The sequence below is a fragment of the Cyanistes caeruleus genome, chromosome 1 (genome assembly GCF_971803275.1).
Source record: "Cyanistes caeruleus chromosome 1, bCyaCae1.hap1.1, whole genome shotgun sequence".
NCBI lineage: Eukaryota > Metazoa > Chordata > Aves > Passeriformes > Paridae > Cyanistes > Cyanistes caeruleus.
The window spans coordinates 98,475,352-98,501,415 of NC_141701.1; the positions used below are offsets into that span (position 1 = coordinate 98,475,352).

General features: G+C 39.8%; 1 protein-coding gene across 1 annotated transcript; it reads right to left on the reverse strand.

Annotated features, from left to right (window-relative positions):
- Nucleotides 1-960: 960 nt before the first annotated feature.
- On the reverse strand, nt 961-25,772 carry TARP (TCR gamma alternate reading frame protein). Its single transcript, XM_086844470.1, is given in 6 exon segments — nt 961-2,074; nt 2,797-2,853; nt 4,321-4,611; nt 11,053-11,108; nt 25,274-25,587; nt 25,589-25,772. Coding segments are annotated over 6 exon segments (897 nt in total). The 5' UTR covers nt 25,634-25,772; the 3' UTR covers nt 961-1,940.
- Between the last annotated feature and the right edge of the window lie 292 nt (nt 25,773-26,064).

Consider the following 26,064-nt stretch of genomic DNA (forward strand, 5'->3'; position numbering starts at 1 on the left):
AACACCCAGAAACCTTCAAATCTACTTTTCCTCATATTTGAGCTAAATAAATGAGAATTAAAATCTTAGTAGGAGCAGTATATATTTGCATAAAAATCTTCAGGGAAATGTGAGCTGTTGGAAGGTGTAAAACCTTCAACCAAGCATTTGAAAAATGCCTGAAACCAAGAGATGATGGTTTAAGGTCTCATGTAGGCAGGGGGTTTGCTGTGTTTTCTCTCTTTTTCTGAAGTGCAGGGAAAATACCTTTCAATTTTATGTAGGAGACACAAAGAGTAGATTTGGGGATCATAAAGTGAGAGATCTTGGTTCTTTAATGCACTCAAGCATTTGTCTAGCAGAGATAGAGGAGGCCCATGTAATATCCAGGTAAAAACCATGATGCTACTGAAATCTACAGTTACTGTGTTCCAAAAAAATACCTTTGTGGCTGTTTTGTTTCACCTTGATTGGACCCAAACTTTAACAAATAATAGCATGGGATCCCAGATATTTCTCAAACAGAGTTTGACTGATCACATCTTTCTTCACATTGAAGAGTAGCATGACTTTGAAGGCAGTATTTAGTTGCTTTGGCTGCAATATGCATATTCTAACATAGCTTGTAAGGTATTAAGCCATTAGTAAAATGGCTGTGGCTGCTAGAACTCAGCCTGGTATATTTTCCTTCCCTTAGGATAGCATGAACCCTAGAAGGCAGTCCTGTTGTAACAACATTTCCCCTTGGCTTGGTTCAGCTGTTTTACAGCTTTCTGTTTTATAGCAGAAAAGATGTAACAAACTAGTATTTATTGTTCTATATAAAAGTGTTTCTATTAACACATTGAAAAGCAGAAAAGTGATGTTTTATAGACCTTTGATTTCCTGAGAAATTTATATCAACAGAGAAATTAATCAGGTTTTCTAGACATCTTTGTACAGGCTGTGGAAATGCTGGAGAACAAACACATGCTTCACAAAGACAGCTGGAGGAAAGCTTTTATTGCCACCATCATTACAGACACAGTAAATGTAAATGCTGTAGGGGCATATCTCCAAAACCTAGGGCAGAGTTTTGCCCAAAACCAAGCAAGTGATTTATCCCAATATGTCCACTTCCTACTTTTCCACATAAATTTGAAAGGAATTGATTTGTGGAACTGGGAGATTAAGAGTTCAAAGTATCTGAGAATTTTTCTCCTGTTGTGAATATATTTTATCAGAGCTTCACATTTGCAGTTTTGCTCAGTTTTAAAAGGTGTCCTAAAATAAAGTGATGTTCAAGACCATTGTGATTGTTTTCTTTTTTATTAAATTACAATGTGTTGATTTTCAGACCATGTCACAGTGCTGGTGGATTTATTCAATTTCTGCACATGTACACCTTAGAATCTCTTTTATTCTCATCTGATTTCTTAATTCAAAATTCTTTTGTTCACTTTTAAAAATTTTGTTCAATTATCTCTTAAAGCACACCACTTCAGAATAATTAATTCCAGATTTGTTGGATACATGAGAGTTGCAACAAATCACTAAAAGTAAAAATGAACCAAACCTGTGAATTTCCTGTACAGGAATGCTCCTAACAAAGCCTTAAATGCAGTGACAAAACACATCTGTGCTTTACATGTCAAAAGCCCTGTTATATCCCTAAGCTTCTGGATGCATATCTGCTTTTGACATTGCTACCTTCTTCATTTTGCAATACAGACTTGGATTAAAATGCATTATTCATATTGTCTATCTTTATTCAGTATTCAGAAAAAAATTAGGAAAATTAGCCTGATATAAAAACACTAGCAGTAAAGCAAAATGAGCCCTTATGCACTAATACCAGAAAATGATTTTTGGTTTTTTTTTTTTTCTGTTACATCTAACACCAAGAGCAGGGGAGTCTTTATGGATAAGCATACGACAAAGTAAATTGAAGATCAATTTGTAGCCCTTTCTCAAAACAGCATTTATGCTTTCTTTCCTTGGTGCTTGGTTGAAGCCCACACTCTGTAGATGAAGAAGAGTATGATAAGATAGTACATGGAGCTCTTCAGAAGAAGGACGATATATATTAAATATGCTGTCCTGTGCATTAACTGATCTGTAACAAATATAAGACAGAAAAGTCTCATTTAATGTCAACATTGTATAGCATCCTAAAAAATGGGTAGAAATGGAACAATGTAGTCAGTCTACTGCTGCAATTACATTGACACCAGAGTACAGCATAAACACGTACAAGGTCTGTTCTGCTCTTTAAGTGGGTTTGCACCTCTAATGAGTTCTAGACCTAGTGGGTTTCTTAGCACTATACTGACTCTCAGTGTCACTGGGTTATTATTCCTTGTAAAGACAAGAGCATAACTGTAGTGCTTCCAGCACTTAGTACGATGTTTGTTTAAATCCTTTTGTGTTGTATTTCATGTATTTCTCTTTGCTCATGATTCTTTCTAAATACCATTCAAGACAAAAAAATTTCTTTGTCCAAAGTTCTGGGCAATTGCTAGGCTGATGTAGCATCAGCAGAAGTGTTTAACTACTCCAAGTGTTTAAAAAAGTGGGGCTTAACGCAGGCTAATAATCTAGTAGCCCAAACAGCATCTGTAACACCTTAATGAAGCTACCTGTAAAGGCAGGAGAGCCCCTTATAAGAAGCTAGTTCTGAGTAGTGATGAAAGGTTTTTGAGTTGCCAACCCCAGACTTGAAAGATTTCCTGTATACTGCTAAGAAAGATAATTTTTGGATTGTTCAGATCTTATGTAGCGATATCTAACTCTTGCATGACATGCATCACTTTCCCACATTTTAACACATTAAATTACCTCTATTGAAAACTGTTCTGCAGTCCTCTTCCTGAGGAGCAGTCTCCACAGAATCGACTGGAAAGAGAGTTTAAATGCCCCAGTTAGGTTTTTCTTTAGTTTTAACAAACATGAATTGAGAAATAGGGGAAAAAAGAGGCTGGACACAAACAAGGCTGGGAAAATGCCTCAGTTAGTATTAAATAAAAAACAGGAGCCTTAAGATTAGTCTGCAAAGCAGATATCCACAAGTAGAATTCATTTGAAGAGAGAATTGGAAGAGGAGAAATGCTCAAAGAAGTGTCTGGGTATTTGTTGCCATAAGTGGGAGATGTGTCTTTGCCCTTTCAGGAATGTGTTTGTTAGGCTGTTCCTGGGCCAAGTTTTTATTTGGAAGAGTAGTCAGTTTGAGCACCTGACCTTGTCAGTGAAGTGGCTGAAGTCCATTTGCCTTCACAACCTACTGTTATCAGAAATGCAGAATAATTTATATTGGAAAAGACTTCAGTTAATATGTTAATATGTTAATATGTTAGTGGTTGTTCAACAACAAAGCATAATAATGAGGAGTGTATGATCTTAACTTTCCCTACTGGGAATCTTGGTGCTGCATTTTTCTCTAAAATACATCCTTTTTGTTCTTGAAGTAGCAAATTTGAGTTTGTTCTTGTTTATGTTGTTTGTATGCATTGATACAAACATGAAGGACGTTTATATTGCATCTCTAAATACATCCTCCATATAAATAAAATACATTTTGAAGGTTGAAACATAATTGTTGTTTATGGCCATGAGCTCACTCACTTGAGTTAAGTTAATTTATAGTAAGCTAAGCAGAGGTAGGTATGGAGAGAAGATTAATCTAAACCAATTTAGACAACTTTTCTTATAGATGATTTAAACAATTTGCATTGAGTATAAGCTACTTTTTCTTTAAAGTTGCATTGTCTTTCAGATTTGGCTTTCAACAATCAGAATCAATCTTTCCACAATTAAAAACAAAATCTTATTTTTATACATGGCTATTAACTTATTATTAACTTATTATTTCTGGATAGTAGGTAAGTAATATTTTTAAACTTGCTCTACATCCTCAGTAACCTCATTTTTAACTCCTTAGATTTTTATAGCTGTGATAATGTCAGGGGGTGTCAGAAGGAATTACACCTGTAAGATATGAGAAATAATACTTTTTCCAGAAACTTCTGTAAGATGGAAAGGAACAGACATGTTTCAGTGCAGATCTGTTGGAGCTGTGCTAGTTTACACATGATGAGATTCATTACTTTAAAATAACTATTATTTTTCTGTAAAGCAATTTTTTCTATATGCAATGGGATGCTTATTGGGGGACCATAACAGGCTGAGTTACTTCTCCTGGGAAAACTTTGGGTAGTTTCACCAGTTGTGTACTTTAGCTGTTGTGCCTAGGAGCACAGATGTTTTCATCAGTTATAGAAAGCATTATTACTCTTAATTTTATTGTAAATAAAAATTATGTTTATAATAGTACATCCAATTACATTTTTAACATGTGGAATATACCTTGTGTTGACAGTGAAGCCTTTTCCTTTTCATGCTCATATTTGCAGTAGTATTTCTTGTCCTCATTCTCTGCTGGCACAGTTAACCAACTGGCAATTGAGTATTCATCCTCTTTTCTGGACAGCCAAGTGTCTCCTTTCACTACGTTGTCTGTTATCTCCTTTTTGTCTTCAGTCCATGTCACCCTAATAACTTCTGGGTAGAATTTCTCAATAAGGCAAACATAGGTTATCTGGTTTTCATGTTTTTTCTGCAGGATTTCAGAGTTTGCTGGGGGAGAACTTCCTTTTTCTGGATGGGTTATTGGAGGGAGAAAATTAACAAAACAGAGAGCTGTAAGATCAGTAGTGTACAGCAAATAAATACACAGCCAAAAATACAAATTCTAAAGAGCAACATAATAAATGCCTTATTAACAAATATTAATACACTTGTAACAAATGTAAATGCTCTTTTGAGAAACAATAAGAAACTGAAATACCGTTGAATATACCAATAGCTGTTAATCTCACTTGAAACTGAGTTAGAAACCTTAAGGTGGCTATATCCCACAACCTTCCAAGCAGTACTGCTGTCAGAAAGTGTATTTACCCATTCAAGTCTCTGACAATTATTAAATAATAGTAATATTTTCTGAACTTCATTTATTCAATAAGAGGAATTTAATATCGCTCTACAGTATTTATGCAAAAACAAATACATTAAAATTTTAACTTAAGTCCACAGAATATTAAGCATAGACCACTTACCTTTAAAATCCTAGCAATCTTATGTCCCCAGTATAAGTCCCCACTGTCATCTAATTAACATCTGCTGTATCTATTAATTTTTTAAAAGCCAATATTAATTTTGTGATATTTTTAGGGGGTGAGGGAAGGGAAGGCAACAATGACTGCTCTGTTTTTAAGGCATTCCATGTATTTGCCAGGTGAAGATTTTCATCAATACAGAAAAATGGAATCACAAAATGCCCTAGACACCAAAGGTTGGCAGTGCCATTCAGCCATACTAGATCTGTTTAAATGATTGAAATATTGTGTCTGGAAATAAAAAAACAAAACTAAACTAAAGCAGAAGAACATGCTATAGCTGGATAACACTTTCACATCTAAACAGCATATCTAGCCAGAGTTGTCTGCACAGGCGTTGTGCTTTGGGAATTATGCTCAGTATGAATATACATGTATATATTTAAAATTTAAAGCTGTTTCCACAAGTTTATTTGACATAATCTCCATTTCATTTGCCTCTCTGGATTATGCCTGGATGCTCTCTGGATTAGGAGGAGACAAAATCATCTAGATTCTGTCCACATTGAGATAGGTTTTGATATTGTTTAAGTGGATAGTAAATTTAAGGGTCCTATTTAGGTAAATGTGAGCTTCTGCAGTGCTCACATTCAATCATTTCTGTCCATACTTAACTGCAAGTGAAGGCTGAATACAGTTTTCAAAGCTGACTTTTGTTACATAGAAAGTACTGCTTAAGAGTATTGTTTTAAGGCAGCAGAGAACTTTTAGGTGTTCCCTTATCCCACTTTTTCTCTTGAATTTCTGTATAAATCTCTGCCACTGAATTTGAGCAAGTAGACGCGTGGGGTTCAAGTTTTCATCTGACTGGTGCCGTTTTAATGCATTGGGAGAAAATACATTACTATAAAACTCATTTTTGCCAAAAAGCTTCCACTTTTCTTTAAATGATCTGGCTGTTCTAGAGAAATCTTCTACATTGCATTCTCCCTGAAACAACTTACTGATTCTTTGAAGTATTTGAAACTTGGTCCTTAAAGAGAAAGATGACCTGTCTACCTTCCTTATATTAAGAGTTTCCTTCATTTTAGAGAGGTCATTAAAATGACAATGTGGACTGAGTTCGGTTGTATCAGAAATAAAGCTGCTGACAACTTTATAGCTCCCTAACATTAATTTAGGTGTTTATTTTTTCTTCTTTATGCATCTGTCCTCCCAAGCATTGAAGGTTAGAGCAATTTCTAAAATTATCTATTTGTTGGTATATGTTCACAAGACCATGAAGTAGCTCTTGGCCCAGTGTATTCTGCAAAGCTTCATGACTATTTTAGAGGTTTCTATTAGATTTTCTAAGTTTAGTAAGTTGTTCTAATTTCAGTACATTTAATTGCTTAGTTTGACATTCTATCAGGATATCAAATCTAAATGGAGAGGCAAGAGAGATTCTTCTAACTGCTAGCTCATCCTGCTCATTTTAGAGACTTCTGTTATGATGGAATAATTTCCACCTCTGGAATTGCCAACATCATTCCATTTATTGCACCCTAGGTGTGTAGCTTACATGAAACACCTAAATCATACCAAAATACTGAGGGAACACATTACTTGAATAATTGCTGCTGTCTTCATGCCTTGAAGTGTCTCATGTACTTATACAGGCAAATGGATGACAGTGGAGAATTGAAAAGAGTTAAGTTTTGCATCTATCTATCTATCTATCTATCTATCTATCTATCTATCTATCTATCCATCTTTACTTGACAAAAAGTATCTTTGTATGCATGTTTCTGAAAAAAAAATATGAAAACTTGTAGAATTGGTTGTAGGTTTTGATGTATTTTCAGGCTGTTCCACAAACTCTTTGAAGTCAGTAAGACAGTTTGCACTGGCTTTTCTGGGTAAATTATCTGATTCTTTCTAAAGAATTTTAAAGTAATGAACTTGCACTCCTCTGTCAGTTTTGATTCGGCTAAACATTGAAAACTGTTGTGGTTTACCTTGTTAAACAGTTTTCTAAGGCAGAGGTATATTAAGATGTACATAGGTCTTACTTTTTCACATAAAATATAGGTATGAGCAGATATTTCTTAAGCTAAGATTTGTCTTTTCTCTCATGTAACGATGCAGCGAGGCAGTAAAACATTGTTCAAACAAAATCCCGGAGTTAGGTTCATAACCAATGAGCTATTAAAAAATTAAGTTCAAAATATATGTTTAGATAGATTAGCTGTCAAAAGTTTTCCTTAATTAAACTCCCCCACAGTTTCTTTATAAGTATCTATAAACAAGATTTATAAATAAGGTCACTGTGTTTTTAAACTGGAATTTTAGTTCTCACTACTTGGATGATCCCACAAAATGGAGGTATTTTGTGCTGACACTCAAAGCTACTCTGTCCCACTTCAAGCCAGTGGGACTGGAGGGCACTCAGTGCACCCAGCTCATAAACAGCATTCTTCTCCTGCTTGACAGCAACTTCAAGGATTATAACTGATAACAATATAGTATAGTCCTGACCTATGGTGAGCCTTTCCAGATACCTTAAAGAGCTGTCAGCCTGCTTCCCAAAGCTTTCCCATTACAAAACTTTTAAAGACATAAGACTGTGAAAAAACTTACCAGAGACAAAGAGCTTTGTGCCAGAACCAAACACTACATATATCCGCACTCTGGTACAGTCCTTTACAGAAACTGCTGTCTGAAGGACGGGATGACATATAAAGGGACCTGGACAAGCTCAAGAATTGGGCCCATGGGAACTTCATGAGGTTTAACAAGCCAACTACCAGGTATTTCACCTGGGTTGGGACAACCCCCAGTACTGACACAGGCTGGGGGATGAACAGATGGAGAGCAGCCCTGGGGAGAAGGACCTGGGGTGCTGGTGTTTGGGAGGCTGGACATGACCCAGCCATGGGCACTCACAGCCAGAGAGACAAACGTGTCCTGGGCTGCATCAAAAACATGACCAGAAGAGCAAGGGAGGGGATTCTGCGCCTCTACTTTTCTCTGATGAGACCCCACCTGCAGTGCTGAGTCCAGCTCTGGGGTCCCCAGCACAGGACAGATATTGACCTGTTAGAGCAAGTCCAGAGGCAACACATGGATCAGACCTCTCCTATGAGGAAAGGCTGAGAGAACTGATATTGTTCAGCCTGGAGAAGAGAAGGCTTTGGGATTGCCTAATTGCTTCCTTCAGTACCTGAAGGGAGCCTACAAGAAAGATGGAGACACTTTTTCACAAGAGCATGTAGTGACAGGACAGTAGGGTTAGTGACACAAGAGTAGGGTTATACTAGATCTTAGGAAGAAATTCTTTTCTGTGAGGGTGGTGAGCCACTGTAACAGAGAGTCCAGAAAAATTGTGGATGCCCCATCCCTGGAAGTGTTTAAGGTTGGATGGAGTTCTGAGCAACCTCACCTAGTGGAAAGTGTCCAGCACTGGAGTTTAAATTAGATGATCTTTAAGGTCTCTTTCAACCTAAGCCATTCTATGATTCTACGATTTTGGCCAGAAAAGTACCAGATTAAACAACTATAATATGAACAATAAGATTCTCTTGATTTGGCTTCTTGAAAGTAGAATATTTGGATTCAATCTCAGTTAATGCTTCTATTCACAAAGACCCTTATCCTAAGTCCTGGTTTTCTCCATTTTTTAATGATTTTAAGTTCTTAAATGTGGAGTAACTACAGCCCTTTTACTCTAGTAATGGGTCAAAAGCCTTGGCCTCATAAAGACAAAATCCTACAGAATTAGATTTATGCTTGAAAATAATTTATTTTAAACTGTATGTAGGAAAAGCATGGCAATTACCTGGTTAGGTAGGTAAGAGTTTTCACTAAAAACAATGTGCTTATCATGCCACAGATATTTCCACTGAATTATAGTTATGATTTACTAAGTCCTTCTGGCATAAATCATTATACCAATTTGCTTGATAAGTTAATATAGGTTTATGTATTTACCAGGCTTAAAACCCTTGGTGTAAGTAGTTCCTCTGCCTTTTATTTGAATAGTTGTTCACTTCAGGATTATGTCATTTAAAGCACATGTGGGAAGTGGGAAAAAATATATTTGTCTGCCACTTCCCATTAAAATTGATGTCTCTTCAAGAAAGGCAAGAAAGGATCACTTATTCATTAAGAAATTACTAAGCAGTAATTCACCATAATTAATACCGAATAATTAATTAGTTTGTTAAGCGGTTATTAAGTAATGAGAAGAAAATTTGGATGTGCTAATTTATTTCAAATGCAAAGTGTTATGTATGTGACAAAATAATTATGAACAAGTTATTTCACTTTTTCTAGCCTAATTCAAAAAAAATTTTGCAAAGTCATACTGCTCTTTGTATCTGTATTAAAATGAGGTTTTCTTTTTTAATACTTAATTCTCAGCTTCTAGATTCCCTGAATTCCCTTGAATTCCCTCAGTACAGCTGGAGGAAAGAATGAGGTCTCTGAAAACTATTACACACCATTTTCCACCAGACTTCTAGGAGAACTATGATCAAAAGTGGCCTGAAATAGCTTCTTTTTAGGCATGTTTGTGATCCTAACCCAGTGCATTACAAATACCACAAGGATGAATATGGGAATGGCTAGCTGGGGAGGAAAATCCTGCACAATGAACGGTGTTGATTGAGGCTCTAAGTGGGCTGAGTGACCTCTGAGATAGTATAATACTCATCTATATGACCACTCCAAGCTCCCATAATTGTATTAACAATATAAATTCAACTTACCTGAGACAACAAGTTTTGTGCCTGAGCCAAACACCTTGTTATAATAGCCAATCACAGCGACTACAGCCTTTACAATATCAGTGTGGCTTAGTTGCGTTTACATGGGTAAATAGTACTCTAAAGAAAATCAGATTACTGTATAATCAATTTTTAGACCCTAAGAAAGTAAAAAAAGGAGCTGTCACCTAAAACAAACTAAAGTTAAAAAAAAAAAAGGAAAAAAAGTGGAATCTTTGGAGGTCATAAAAGTTGTTAATGAACAGGATTCATCTCAATTAATTTGAGTCTTCTGAAAGCTTAGGTGGACAGATGGGGCAGATGGGGCACCTTAGCTCCATCTCTGCTTTATGGAAACAGCATCACCATAAGATTTATTTGATCAGATGTTGGCAAAGTAATTTGCTCCTTATACATCCCCATAAGATCAGACCTAGAACTGGTGAACATCATGCAGAGATCTGAGCAGCATGAGACTATTGACCAATATTTTTGTTACCAGTAACATGAAGCAAAACTGCATTGATTGGAATCAAAATTCCCACTAACAAGATACACCATTTCCAGCTGGTCAAAATTAGGCAAACTATTTTCATCCAGGATGCTTAGCTGAGCCAAATTACAGGCAAGTATCACAGCACCTAGGGTTTACTTGAAGCAAAATACTTTGAATTGTAGTAATAACTGATAATAAGCAGTTTCTGCAAAAGCTAGGAAGAGAGAGCAGCCTTTCAACTCTGCCTATCTTCAAAGGTGCAACTTGCTGTTCTGGGCATATCTCAGATAACTCTCTCATTTTCATTCACAGTCAGATACAGTCCGAAAGAAAAATATTTTGCTATTCATGGAATATATGTAACACAGAGGTTGGACATATTACTGTCAGAGTGACTTAGGAGTATCACAAAGGTCAAATGTGCATACTTAGAGATAAAAAACATTTTTCTTTTCTCCAAATGCTGTCTTTGCCGTATTTAAATTCATTTTTACATAGAAAATCATAATGGGATAAGATATAGGTCTCTGCTGCAATAGCTGTTGTGTTTCCTCCATTTCATGCATAAATACAGACCAATTACATTGTGTTCTGCAAATGCTGTTTAAGGGGGAAATCCTGAAAAGTATTCGGAACAGCAGATTTAGAGAAAGTTAAAATAACAGAGCAATTCTTGCCAGCCAATATCTAGCTGTATTGAAAAGCATTTCAGAAGAAGTCAAGTTTTACATTTGGTACTTACTTGAAACTCTAAGTTCAGTTCCACTTCCAAATATTTTGATGTCAGCATCCCACAGTCTGATAATGCTTATCTGTATCCCCTGCACTGCACTTTTCTTCCATAGGCTAGAGAAAAAAATCTCTCTGATTTAGAGGCTGGCTGCTATAGCTGAATTTTCAACATTGACTAGAGCGCTGTTTCTAGAAATACCTTAATTCCTGTTGCAAGTAAAAAGTTCTGAAAATTTTTGGTGAGAGGCATGGATAGACAACATTTTAAATTTCTCTGTAACTCTCCTCAGCAATTTGAAATTCGCCTTAATTATAGCCACCTTGATAATGTAATGTAGTTTCTGAGTAACATACTGTAGGCATTGTTATCTAAATGCTTTATACTGAAAACAGCATTCATCCTTTCAATTGCACAGGTTCACCACAATTAAAAATAACACAAAAGCAAACCAGTTGCTTTCAGTAGGGCCAGGAACTAGACATTCATTATACTCAGGGAATTTTTCTTCCCAATCAATTTAGACCAGACCACTTCTGGCAATAAGAAATTTTTTATTTCTCACATGCTGTTCTGGGAGTTAACTTTCAAGAAGTTTACTTTTGTTTCCTAGAACAGGATGGAAGCATCCCAGTATTTAAATCTACCTACCCAATTGGGACACCATGCACAGTTTACAAACAAAATATGATTTATCAGGGAGAAATTAATTTTCCTCACAGTCTTTCATTCCTGATTATCTGAGAACCTGAATGATTCTGTGAAAATAAATTCAATGATAATGGTACTTACCAGAGACAATTAGCTTTGTTCCCGTGCCAAAGTATTTGATCCAGGTGCTCCACACTATGTTTTGACTTTGCAATAAGCAGGCATGCTCTCTTGATATACTATTGATGAAGAAAATCCCAGTTTTTCAATCATTCATGGGAGTCTGCATAAAGACCTGGTCCTTGGCTGCTGGGAGGTTGTTGGAAATTTCAGCTGGATGTTCAGCCAATAGCTGAATAGTCCTTCAGAGAAAATCTCTTTTCTGAAGTGTTACAAATTTGTTAGATAACCCTTCCACTTAATGTCTTAGAATTAAATTATGGTTTTTCTTTGATTTTAGGCAGCAAATAAGAACACAGAGCTCTGCATGTAAAAAAAATCACGTACCTTCAGGTGAAAATCCTGCCCTTTACTAAAGGAGTACACCTACAATTACATGACATCAAGTACTACTTGCTTGGAGTTAATTTTTCATTGTCTGAACACAGAAGGGGGAAAGGAGGGAGAGCCAAAAGCATTGTGAAGGTGTCTGTGTGCTGCATGTTGCATTTTCTTGCCCCAAGCAGGTGGTTATTGTCTGCCTATCTCTTGGAACCACTCCAGGCTTTGCTACAGCAGCTCACTGGCAGCTTTTTATATACTAACTGGTGGGAGAAGGAGGCTTTGCCTTGCACAGGTTTTCTTATAAAACAGCCCAAGATAACATCAGAGGAGTCACTACCCCTGTGACTGTCAATCAAACAGCCTGCACACTTAGTTTGGCGTATAAAATAAACTGAGTTAGAGTACTTCTGGGATCTCTTGTAGCATATTGACTGCAAAATTCTGTTGAGAAATTATTATTTGTGGCAAAAGGGAGGAACTAGAGGGTGAAGGTCTTTCAGCTGAAGTAGATATAAAAAAACCCAGTGGTCTAATTTGACATCTTCTGGACAGAAACATCCTAATCACAACCACAAATTAGGGGCAGGGGTGATATAGACAGAATGATGCTGGCTGGTGTTTTTCCTGCCATGCCCTTGGACATGCAGTGAAGGAAGCCACCTATCTCAGTTCTGGACAGCAAAGGTTAATTTTTACAGTAGACAGGAGAGTGCATGGCTAGGACACACAAGTTATTCTACATCACCTTACCTTATTGCTGGATCAGATTTGATCCAGGCATTCATTATATTAAGCATGGAGCCCCAGTTACAATTTTGCTTGTTCTGTTCTAACCCTGTCTATACATACTCCCTTAGGTGTGCCTTGCAGTGCTCTTTTTCAGAGCAGGGGGAAGGATCAGGGTTTCTTTGTTGACATATTGGGGGATATTAGCTAATGACATGACAGCATAGAGGTCAGTGAGGGACATTGGGATGTGTATTCAGTGTTGCTCTCCTTCACTTACCTTGGGCACAATTTTTTTGGGTCTACTAATAATCATAGCCAGTTTGTGGAAGGAGCAGGAGAGGATGATTTTCCCAAGATTTTTGCCCCCTTTTCCTGCTTCAAGCCTGTTACAACAGCTTTTGAGGATTTTGAATTTCTCTTGGGTGTTAAAGAAAGCATGTTACTGTTGCAAAATCTGCCAGGTCCCCTCAGTGTGGCCCATACCACACAGTGTGGCTTAGAGTCGGGACAGAGGACTGGTTATTATTAATATAATATATAATATATAATATATAATATATAATATATAATATATAATATATAATATATAATATATAATATATAATATATAATATATAATATATAATATATAATATATAATATATAATAATATAATATAATAATATAATAATATAATAATATATTATATATTATATATTATATATTATATATTATATATTATATATTATATATTATATATTATATATTATATATTATATATTATATATTATATATTATATATTATATATTATATATTATATATTATATATTATATATTATATAATAGGGAGGTTATTCAGAAATCTAACTTGAGAGTGGATAGTCACGAATGCCATGAAATGTAGGAGAAAATGGACCAGCTTTTGAAGGATTATTCTGCTTCAGTGTTTTGGAAGTTCACCCCTGAACTTCTGCAGGACCCTGGCAGAAGTGTAACTTACTGCAATGTGCCCTGCCTACTCTTTATTGGACACAGTTCAATACCAGCAAATGCCCTCAAGAGGAAGAGAGGGAAAACAGACCAACAGGCACTGTAGCCCCTCAAACTGCAGCTGAATGGGAGGAACAACTCATGCTAGCACAGAAAAAGAAATCCAAGCCAAAATCAGTTTGTTTAGTGAGGGATGAAGAATAGGGCCCTCACAACAGGAGGAAGAGGCAAGGCCAGAGATAAACACCTAATCCCTACCCAGGTGAGCTCTGAGATATGTGAAAAGATTTCAGCTGCCAGTCAGGAAAGCCCTGGTGAACCTGCCTGCTCTGATGCTGGGAAATTGTGCCCCACAATGTGAAAGTAGATGGTAGTGAAGCCAAGCATCTGAGATCCTTGCTCCAGGATCTGGGCATTGGCAAGGGGATTGGAAAGAGGACAGAAACTTTCAGCCTCTGGAGGCAACTCCTTTCAAGCAGAAGGGAAAGGATTCTTTCATTCTCTCAAAGATGATCCAATAGAGTACCCAAGTAAGTGGAATGCCATGGAAAAAGGTATCCAGTACCTGTGAAAATTAGTTGAGCTAAAGGTAATCTGTAGGGATTCAAATAACAAGCGGACCCTTGTCCAGTGTACACAATGTAGGTGGCAGAAGTTTGTATGGAACTTGCTATCCCTTGCAAGCCCTTTGGCATCCTTTGCATTGATGTCAATGAGAGAAGAGGAAGCACTGCTTCAGGTGATTACTTGACTCTGACAATATGTTCATCTTTTTCCTCCTTACCAACCTGTGCCTTGGCTGTGGAAACACTGCCCAAGATTCCAGACAGATTCAAAAGATTCAAGCTTATTAGCTTTTATTTGCTAATGGCTCCTGCTGTACTGTAGGGATACACTGAAAATGGAAAGCTGATGTGTGGAGTCCTATACAGTGAACTACAGAAGCTATTGGGGTACAAGGTGGATCAAGCCTGCAGAGCTGAAAGCTGTTTAGTTGGGTTTAGCTATCCCTGAATGAGAGAAATGGCCAGTGCCCTGTCTCATGGATGGTAGCAAATGCTCTGTGGGAGTGGATGGAGAGAGGAAAAAGAACAATTGACAGTGCAGAGGTAAATGCATGTGGACTGCTGAACTGTGGCAAGACATCACTGGCTGGGTTGAGAAGCTGGTTGGAGAAGTACATCCTGTAGATGTACTGTAGATGTAGCCAAGAGCTGGCTACAACAACAGAGAGGTGGAACGGGCTGCCAAAATTAAGTGTCTGAGATGCATCTTGACTGGCAAGGATGAATTATTTCTGGGTCACTGGGCCCATGACACCTCAGTTCATCAGGGAAAAGATGCAACACACTGATGTGTTCTTGATCAAGGGGTGGACCTAATCATGGACATTATCTTCCAGATTATCCACAACTGGGAAATGTACGCTGCAATCAAGCAGGCCAAGAGGGTAAGGCCTCTGTGGTATGGGAAACCAGAGTTAAAATATAAATACGGGGAGGTCTGGCAAATGGATTGTGTCACACTCCTGCAAACCCACCAAGGCAAGCACTATGTTCTTACAATAGGAGAAGCAACCACTGGATGGCTGGAGACGTACCCTGTACCACACACCACTGACAAGACCACCCTCTTGGGCCTTGAAAAGCAAATCCTGTGGTGACATGGCACCCCAGAAAGAACTGAGTCAGACAGTGGGACTCATTTTAAAAATGGCCTCATAGACACCTGGGCCAGAGAGCACAGCATTGAGAGGGTGTATCATATTGTCTCTCATAAACCAGCCTCTGAGAATATTGAATGGTACGATGGACTATTAAAAACCATATTAAAACCAATAGGTGGTGGGACCTTCAAACATTGGGATCTACATCTAGCAGAGGCCACCTAGTTAGTTAACATCAGAGGCTTTCCTAATTGAGCTTTCCCTGCCCCATCAAAGCCTCCACATATCAGAGGATGGGATAAAGTCCCCATGGTGCATATGAGGAATACATACTAGAGTAGCCAGTTTGGATTAGTTCTGCCTCAAGCAAAGGCAAAGCCATCCATGGGACTGTTTTTGGTGAGGGACCTGGGTGCATATGGTGGGTAATGCAGAGGGATGGGGAAATGCAATTTGCTCCTCAAGAGGATTTGTTTTTTGGGTAAGAACAGTCTGTAAGAACAGTCTGAACTGTATAATATCAGCTGCTGAATGACACTGCCACTGTATGCCATAACCATCATGGACAATGAGCATGGACTGCTCCTGATACACCAGTTGTGAGCCCCTGATGCAGCTTGCATCACACCATCACAGCAACAGCACACCAGCCCTCCTGCCCTGGAAAACACCTAGGACAGGTAAAACTAAGTCATGGACTAAATGAACTCAACAGACATCTTGGAGGGATGGCCATTGACTGTAGGAATGATACTCATGCTTTTGTATTCATATAGATACGTGTATATATGTACATAGCTGGAAGGTGTAGGATCTGACTATGGGGTAGATGGTATAGAATAAGGAATGGATGATGTCCTGGTTTCAGACAAGACAGGGTTAATTTTTGCAGTAGTCAGGAGGGACACCTGTATTCTACACCACTTTATGTCACTGCTGGGGGCAGGGGAAAAGGGGGTCTCTTTTGGTTGGGGTAACATGGCAGTGGTTTGTGTTTTACATGGCTCTGTGTGGTGAGTTCTTGTGCATGAATCATTGCCTCTTCCTTGTACACTGTCATTAGTATTGTTGCTGTTACTGTTCCTTTTCTTATCACACTGCTGTTTCCAGTAAATTGTTCTTATGTCAAACCACGATCTTTTCCTTTTGTGCCTTCAATTCTCCTCTCTAGCTCACTGCAGGTGGGAGGGAGAAGGGGAAGTGGGAGTGAGGGAACAGCGCAAGGTTTGGGGTGATTCAGTGGGAACACTAAATTGGGGAATACCATTCCTAAACCATGGCAATTTTATTTGTCTTAATATGAAGTGGAGGACGATAATTGTTATAAACAGGACATCGTCAGCTCTGGTAGATAAGAGATTGTAAATCTCTAATTTAAACTGGTCTGTGTGGAATTTTGTGGTAACTGAATTAGAGTAGACAGGGCTTGCAGGTTTTTAACAGCTTATAGTTGGTTACATGTACAGCAGGGAAGATTACATGGGGAAACATTTCCTCAAAAGTGCTTGGCAGTGCAAGCACATCATTCCCATCACCGAGGTCCTTTCTTCAGCACACTGTACTTCTTTTCTGCCTACTCCTTCCTATGGGAGAAAAATGGCTGGACCAGAAGATTGCTGCTTCTCTGTTTGCTCCCCTAAAGACCACCAGAATTATTCCATGGCTGTGTAAACAGCACCAAAGGAGCTTGTAAGTGTCCAGTATTTATGTGTTAAGTTTTAAGTCAGTGAAGGCATCCTTTGCCCTTAAAATAGATGTGTGTTGAAGACAGGAGTGCTAATGATAAACCAGACTTTGAGAAGGACATTCATGTGGGGTTATCCACTCTTTTGGAGTAGCAGAAAAAGGTTGGGCCTTCCAGCAGCTCACTCAGATGCAGTGAGAAGACTGGTGGAGTGGCACATTTACAATCTTGTGGTTCAGACGTTGCGGGTGGGTTTTTTGCCTTGATGATCTTTGCATTTCTATCACGGTGAGGATCCCAGTAGGCACAGTAGTAAGTAGCAGCATCATCTGGAATTACATCTTTTATTGTAAGAAAACACTGCTTCTGGACAGAACTTCTTTCAACCAAGTATCTGTTTGCTTGAAAGCCACTTTCAATGGTAGCTTTGCCTCCTGAAACAAACAGAAGCCTCTGCGGAGCCTCACCCTCCTTCTGCTTATACCAGTGTATGACAGTGTCATCAAAACTTTCCTGTAATGTTCTAATTTCACATGTCATCCGTGCACTTTTTTGGAACTTCGTGATAGATATAGGACTCTGCTTGGGAATTTCCTGTGCAAATCCATCTAGGAAAGAGAAAAGGAGAAAAAAATTGTCATTAGCTGGAATTTAGGGATTTGGAAAGATGCCTGTTGCCAAGCCATGGGTGCCTGCGAGGAAAGGTAGGAAAATAAGGAAATACTTACAAGACCAAGAGGCTGTGGCCACAAGCACTACCAGCAGCAGCATGTTTGCTGGTCACGCTTTGCTCTCACTGAGATTCAGAGGAGGATGAAAGGCACTCCAAATGGAAACAGTGTTGTATGGAAGGAGGGGGTGGCCCTCTTGAATGGTCTTCAGTGATGAATCTTCTGTGTGCAAGCAGATGGGGTGTTTTTGCAGAAAATCCTTTCCAGACTGCCAAATATTAAAACTGGAGAAAAGGCTGTAGTCCTGTCTGCTTTTCAAGTAAATTTGGGAAATATTGATAAAATCCAGGGATTGTGGCCCTATAAAATTCTAGTCAAAGCAACTGAGAAAAGGTTTCAAGCAAGAGCATGTTCAGATATGTGTGGTGGAGTGAAGGTTTCAGCCTGGATGTTTCCCTGGTGGGCAGTGAGTGCGTCCCTCACCTGAGGGGTGCAGAGAGCTGTGCAGTGTCACAGCAGGTGAGGATTGCCTTTTGCTGCTTCAGCTCAGTCACCTAGATGCAAGGTGCAGAAGTGCCCAGGGTGCCCCTGTGCTGGTAGTGCCCTCCACCAAAGCTGCAGACCATCAACCTGCAGCGACTGCAGAAGCTCAGCTGTGGGGACTTGCCTTTCCTTTGGTTCAGGGTGCGGGAGGAAATGCACAGCCGCAGGATTTCAGTTTCATAGCTTAGCTGAGAGGCAAACACTTCTTGGAAACAAGGCTGGAAAACAAAAGAGAACAGCTGTTGTCAACAGCCATTGCAGAGAGATATCTTGATGAATGGGTCTGATGCTGTGAGGTCTCCTCTGTGAACTCTGCTGAAAATTAAAATACTTCCTTTTCCACCCCTTTGATGATTTTCTGCAGCAGGAGAGGAAAAACAAGAATGTCTTGTCTCCCCAGCTGAGCCTGGGCTGTTGGTAGATAGGAGTGAAGATGGGTTTCTTGGTTCTCCCTCCTGATGGCACTTGACCACGTACAGCACACTGGTGGTAATCACGTTGCTGAGTGGTTTGGAAAGGTGCATGTGAATGCAGAGCTGTGAGGAGGGTCTGGCAAAGACAGACAACTGCCCCTGTGTGGTGGCAATTGATGATTCTTCCTGATAAATAAATGTGGGAAGGCCTGTTTAATTTTCTATCAGGCCACCCTGAGGTGAAGGGAGGGAGAGTCAAGGAAGAAATCACTTATCCCAGCAGTCTTTTGCATGGCAACTGTAGCTAAGCAGAATGAAAACTTCATTGTCTATTGCATGTTGAGGACCTGAAATCAAGGTGCTGCTGCCAAAAAATACCATGGATGAAACAGAAGCAGTATATTGCTATTCTTCTCATCACAAAGCAAAAATCTTCTGATCACAAACCAGAAATCTGCCAGGTACCTGATTCCAGATGAAGAAATGAAAGGAATATGTCAGTGACTGGATCATACATGATTAAAAGCCTGATTTACAGACACTGTAAGCTTTCTAACACAGTAAGTCTACAAGTAGGAATAATTACTGACCAAACATGAAAGTGTCTATGTGGAGAAGACACACAGAGTGGCTGAAATATTGTTTTACAAAATACCTTTCCAGGTTCACTAGACACTTGTCACTGATGAAATGACCAAAATATATTTTGCTAAGAGCTTTGCTATCAAAGTTGTCTAAATAACTTCCTCCTTGTACATTAATGCTGACTAATCCTGATCACTTTCTTCACTTTGCTGTCTGTAAATGGTTTCCAGGATTAGTGGCTCCATCACCTTCCCAGACAGAGATAGTGCTAACCTGGCTGTAGTTCCCCAAGTCTTCCTTTTTCTCTTTTTTGAAAATAAGAGACACATTTAATTTCTTCTAGTCTTCAGGAACCTGTGCAGATTGTTGTGAGCTTCCACAGGTAAGTAAGAGTGTCTTTGCAAAGGCATTGGCCAGCTGCCAACGTGGGAACATTCCATCAGGCACCATGGACTTAGGTGTGTACAGTTCAGGTGCTCACTAGCCTGATCCTCCTCCACCAAAGGCTTTGTCTTTCTTCATCCAAACTTTCCACCTGGTCTCAGGGGTGTGGGATACCTGAAGGCCATTCTTATGGGTAAATGCTGAGGCAAAGGAAATACTGACTACCTCAGGTTTTTCCATATCATGCATCACCAATTTCCCTGCCCCATCCAGCAGCCTTCCCTAGTGTTTGTTTTGCTGCTGCTGTATTTATAGAATCCTTTCTTGTTCCCCTGTACATCATGTGCCAAATTCAATTCTAGCTAGTTTATTGCCTTCCTAAGCCTATTCCTGCATGGTTGAACAGCAGCTCCATACTCCTTCTGGATCACCTGCCCCTGATTCCACCTCTTTTATATATCACTTTTATGCCTGATTAAAATCAGCAGCTTTTTGCTTACTCTGGAGGTAGTCCTGCTGCCTCTACTTGGTTTTCTAGGTGTCAGACTGGACCTTTCTTGAACGTGGAGAAGATCTTTGGATATCAAGTAACATTCCTGGACACTTCTCTCCAGGGTCATATCCAATGTGATACTTCCAACCTGAAGAACTTTAAAGCCTTCTCTCCTGAAGTTCAGGGCTCAGGTCCTGCCTTTTGCCTGGCAGCCTTCTCTCAGGAGTCTGAATGCCACTGGCTCATAGTGCAGCCAGACCTGTCCTGACCTTTCCATCCACAACAAGGTCCTTACTGGCTGCCCAGTCACCCACGTCAGGAGGTTGCTGCCAACTCATCCCTGAAACCTCCTAACCTGGTTGTAAGAAATTCTCAGATCCCACAATACAATGACAAAAGGCAGGCTGACTGAAGTTAACATCTGAGGTCACATGTACCTATTTTTCAAACAGTTGAGGAGGACAGAAACATCCATAGCAAGATGTTATATACTCAAATCTCATAGAAACTTTAACCAAAAAAATGTTCAGAGCCTGTAGAACTATAAATACCTCACTGTGGAGGTATTTGTGCTCATTTTTTAAAAGATACTGAACATGTGCACTCAAATTCAGAAAGAGAAAGATGTAAAAGTGTCTCAGTGTTTTGAGCTAGCTTTCAGGAAAATGCCATCTTTCCTGGAACCAGTCTTTGTAGAATCTGATTTTCAAAACTCAGTACACTTAACCCAAAGGCTCTCAGAGCCACTCTTGTCTGTGGCATAGCTCATGGCTGAGGATTTCAATTTATGTCTTGGACATATAAAATGAGGAATTGTGACAATAAAATTAGGTTTTCTGGGCTGTTTTAGGACTTTTTAGTGACTGAAATGCAGAGGAAGGCAAAAGAAAAATATGAAGGAGGATGTGCACTATCAGCTGGTCTTCCCCTGTTCTTTCCTATTCCTGTCTTTTCTTCAAGAGAAAATACCAAGGGATGAAGAAATGTTGCTCTGCTTGCTAGGACTCTAACAGGGAAGAGAAATCTATAACTCACACACAGACTGTGTTCACTGTTGTGCAAGTGCTTTCAGTAAAATCTAGCCTTCATTTTAAGAGCAATGTTTCATATATTTATCTTAAAGTGACAGGAAGGCTCCAGTTTCTGGATGTTGCAGATAAAGCTGAGTACTGAAATGATATACTGATTGTCAACATCAGATTGATCAGATATTTAACACTTGTCATAAGACATTGTTGTTTTTCCTCTCCTGCTGCAGAAAATCATGAAAGGGGTTGAAAAGGAAGTATTTTAATTTTTAGCAGAGTTCACAGCTTGCGGTTCAGAGCACAAGAAGTATTTTTGTAAGGCTTATCTTTGCCCAACTAATGCTGTGGTTATTCTTTTGTACCAGTATGCACAGTAATAAATGCCAGAATCCCTCGGGGTTAAAGAATTTATCATGAGATGATATACAGGCTGAGTAGGATCGTCCTGAACTTGAAATCTATTTTTATTGTTGTTGTCATCAAAAACAGGTGTCCCTCCAGTCACGTACAGTATCCTCTTCGGCGGCTCTCCGGGAAGCTGCCTGTACCAGTGCACAATGGTTTTGTCCCTCAGTTGACATGACATGCTGGCAGACGTGCCCTTCATCTGGTTCTGCAGCTCTGGGGTTTGCACTGGCACAAACTGCATGTCTACACCTGTCAGCAAAAGCACAGGAATTGCATGAGGGTAAAACTCCCGGAGTTTGGAACCAGCCTATGTTCACTGTAGACAGGAAGGAGACAGGAGAGGAAAAAGATCTTACAGGACCAAAATGAAGTTGCAAGAAGGACTGGAAACAGCAACATACTGCCTGTGCAGATTAGACCTGAAAATGAAATAAATAGAGAGACTTATTAATGTTGTAATGTTATAAAGCCCATCAGGTAGACAAAGTATAGAACAACTGGGAGGAGGAAATGACTCATTCAGCACATCCAATGGTCGTTCTTCAACGCACCACCACAGGGGGTGTTACATTTACTGGCAAGCTAAACCATGTCAGGAACAGCACAGAATGGACAAAAAATACTCAGCCTGAAAAAAATTATTAATCTATCTACCTACTACAATTATTTCAGACTTACCCACTGAGCGCACACATAAAAATTCAAGTTGTTCAGCCTGGCCGTTCCCAAGGATGTTCTCTTCTCAGACACCTCAGAACAGTCCCAGAAGAATGTTCCACCAGCCTTTCCCTAGAACTTCAGGGAATCATAGAATAATAGAAAGTTTTGGGTTGGAAAGGACCTTAAAGATCATCTAGCTTTCACCTTCACCCTGTGGGGAGGGATGTCACCCTCTAGGTCAGGTTGCTCAGGGCCCCATCCAACCTGGCCTTGAACACATCAAGGGATGGAGCATCTGGATCTTCTCTGGGTTGTCTGTTCAGTGCCTCTCAACTCTCAGAGTAAAGAATTTCTTCCTAACATCTACTTGAAAACTCTTGCAGTTTTAAACCCTTCCCTGTTCTTCTATCACCATCTACCCTTGTAAAGATTTGTTTTCCATCAGTGCCCTCTAGATACTGGAATCCTTCAATAAGGTCTCCCCTAAGCATTTTCATGTCCAGGCTGAACAGCCCCAGCTAGGTTTTAACTAGGCTGGTCACTAGTGGTGTCTGCCAAGGCTCAGCACTGGACTCAGTATTGTTCAACTTTCTCACCAATGACTTGGGGGAAGGGACAGATGCCTCTTGAGTTCACTGACAGCACGAAGCTGGGAGGTGTGGCTGATACCCCAGAGGGCTGTGCAGCCCTTCAGAGGGACCTTGACAGGATGGAGAGATGGGCAGGCTACTTCCCACCTGAGGGCATCTGCCTGCAGCAGCGTGGCAAATGGTCAGAGCTGTTCAGTGTTGCTCTAAGTGCATGTGGAATTTATGAGGCTGGTTGAGGATGACATGAGCTGGGCTCTGTGCTGCCCTTACACCTGGCTCGAGCAAGGTCTCACAACCAAAGGATGCCTGGGGTGAAGTGGAGGTCTCACAGCCCCGTGTGGTTTCAGTGAGGAACAAAGGAGCACCTGTGCCCACTTCCCACCCCTTGTCCTCACTCTGCCTTCACTCTGAAAGGTGAGCCTTGCTGTAAATCTGCTCTGATGAGAAGAAAAGGCACACAAAAACTCTCTGGAAAAGATCAGACAGCAAAGACTGCTTCAGATATTAGAGGGGGGTGGGGAAAAAGTGTTTATTTCATCACTTGTGTTAAATACAAATTCTGACCAAAAGTAAGTGACACTCTAATTGACATATTTAACTTTAATGTCCCTTGGAATGCAAATGAGGAAGAACAGGAGACATGTAATACATGTATGGCCAAAGTTACCAAACACCATCTACAGCATGTGATTGTTTCATCTCATTGGAAAGGGCCAAAAATTTATAGTATAAAAGGGGTCTTTGAGGCAGAAAGAGTTGGAGGGGCAGGAAATAGGTTTTGCCTGATTCAGATTGATTGGTAGACTGTGTCTCTCCTCCTCTCCTGAGGGGAAGAATTTTGGTTAGCTTTGCACCTCCAACTGCATAGGAACAGGCCTAGGAATACTTAATCATATTTGTCTATCTATCAATCTATCTTAGAAAAACAGTCAGCTGTTAATTTCACTGTGCATCAAGAATTACAGATACATAAAATGCCGTGTAAACATTTGGTTGCACTAACCGTGACACATTTATTTTGAAGATCTTTGCATTCCTTTAGCTCTCTCAGGTTGTTGCATGAAATAAGGAGTTCCTCTGGCAGTAGTGTCTTACCAGCAGCAAGGTGCCTCTGTGCAAGTGCCTGCCTTCCTTGATAATGGTGTTGTAGCACCAAATAGGAAAAAATACAGCTGGTGGCTCTATTAGGACAGACTCAGTGGCTGTGGCAAAACCAGAGCGAAGCATTCATTTCTACCAGATAGGTATTTGCTACCCCTTGCTTTTTATGGTACTTCCCCTGAATTTCAAAGGCTGAAAATATGCCCTGCAAAGACTTTATAGCAAATGGTCCCTTGGGAAGCAGCCATCATACGTCATGCTCTTCCCTGAGAAAATTTTCACATTTTCTGACCCAAAAGAGAGAATCCTTTGGATCTTTTTTAACCTTTTGTCAATAGCACTGTACACAAATAAATCTCATATTACAACTAGTACAGAAAGTTAATACTTTTCTGTTGTCCTTGTGATAAATACATGAGTTTGTGTCAGGTCCTGTAGTGCAGATATACCTAAAATGAAAAAAACAAAAAAGAACTCGCATGGGCAGGGGGTTGTGAATACCCTTGCCACATGAAATTTCACTGCAGCTCTCCTCACAGCTGTCTGGCTGAGCAGTGCTGTATCACCACTTCTATATGTTCCCTGGTTTAATCTGCAGCTTGTCCTTGTAAATGGTCTTCACAGCTCTTTCTTGGAACAGTCTTTTCAGGTGTTGCCCAGTGTAATGGATCCTTGCCTACAAAAGTCATTGTCATCATAACCATTAGGATGGGAGTTACTACTGATAAATATCACCTTTATCTCCACCATCATCTGCCTTTGAAGCCTCCCAAGATAGATCTTAAGTGCAAATATCCTTCTCCTATGCTCCCTCCCCAATATTGCTTCATTTTTGCTTTCTCAGGCTGTATTTGGGGAAGTATCTGTGTTGTTCAGAGATGATCTGTGTTACTATATAATTTAGCTGCAATGCCATTACCCACAGGAGTGCTCATTTTCCCCAGCATAGAGCATTGCACCACCTAAGTTGCAGCACATCTTTGGTTTTCTCCTTGTCTGATATTCATGTAAACATGCTCAGCATCAATGTGTTGGGGTGTTTAAGAGGTAGGAAAGTGCAGTTACGATTCTCTGTGTTTGACAGAAAGCCTGCCCCTCAGGGCACAGGCAGCTTTCTGTACAGACCGCCTGTCACCTGCAAGTTCTGTGGAAATGCCAGTAGGCACAGTAGTAGGTACCTTCATCATTGGAGTTGATGTCATTGATTGTGAAAGTGCAGATGTTTGTACCTCTCTTAAAAGAGGAATACTTGTTGCTGTACGAACTGTCATCGTAAAAAGCTGCATGGGGGCCGATGTACAGAATCCATTCTGGAGCTCTGGAGGGTCTTTGTCGGTACCAATGTATATATAAGCTCTGGAAATCAGAAAAACCCTCAGCTATACAGTCCATTGATGCAGCTGTCTTGTGCCCTCTGGTAATGGACACTTGTCTCTGCTTTAGAAACATTTGTGCTTGTCCATCTAGAAAGAAAGAGAGAAAACAGAACAAATACTCTTAGCTTGCTATTCATCCACACACATAAACATGGGATGGATCCTTCCACTGCTCTGTGTCATGGTGACAAAGGGGACCTATGAGACCAGGCTGCTGCCAGGGCCAGGAGACGAAGCAGCAGCATCCTGAGGGCTCTTGCTTGTGTCTGCCCTCAGAGGAAGCTAACAGCGCTCCCAGCAAGGGCAGAGCGTTGCAACTGAGGAAAGGAAATTACTCACTTGGGTCTTCGGAGGGGTTGTCCTGGCAGGTGTTGTTTGAGATAAAGCAGCCTGATTGAACCCTTCAAAATCAACAGTCAGATTATAGCTTTACACAAGTGGCACAAACCTCCCTTCAAATTACCTTAACTCATCTACAAAGTAATTTTGTAGTCTGAAGCAAATTTTACCACTGATTTTAGACCAGTTGAAAGCTTCTAAACAATACCTGGACTCTACCTTGGTCTTT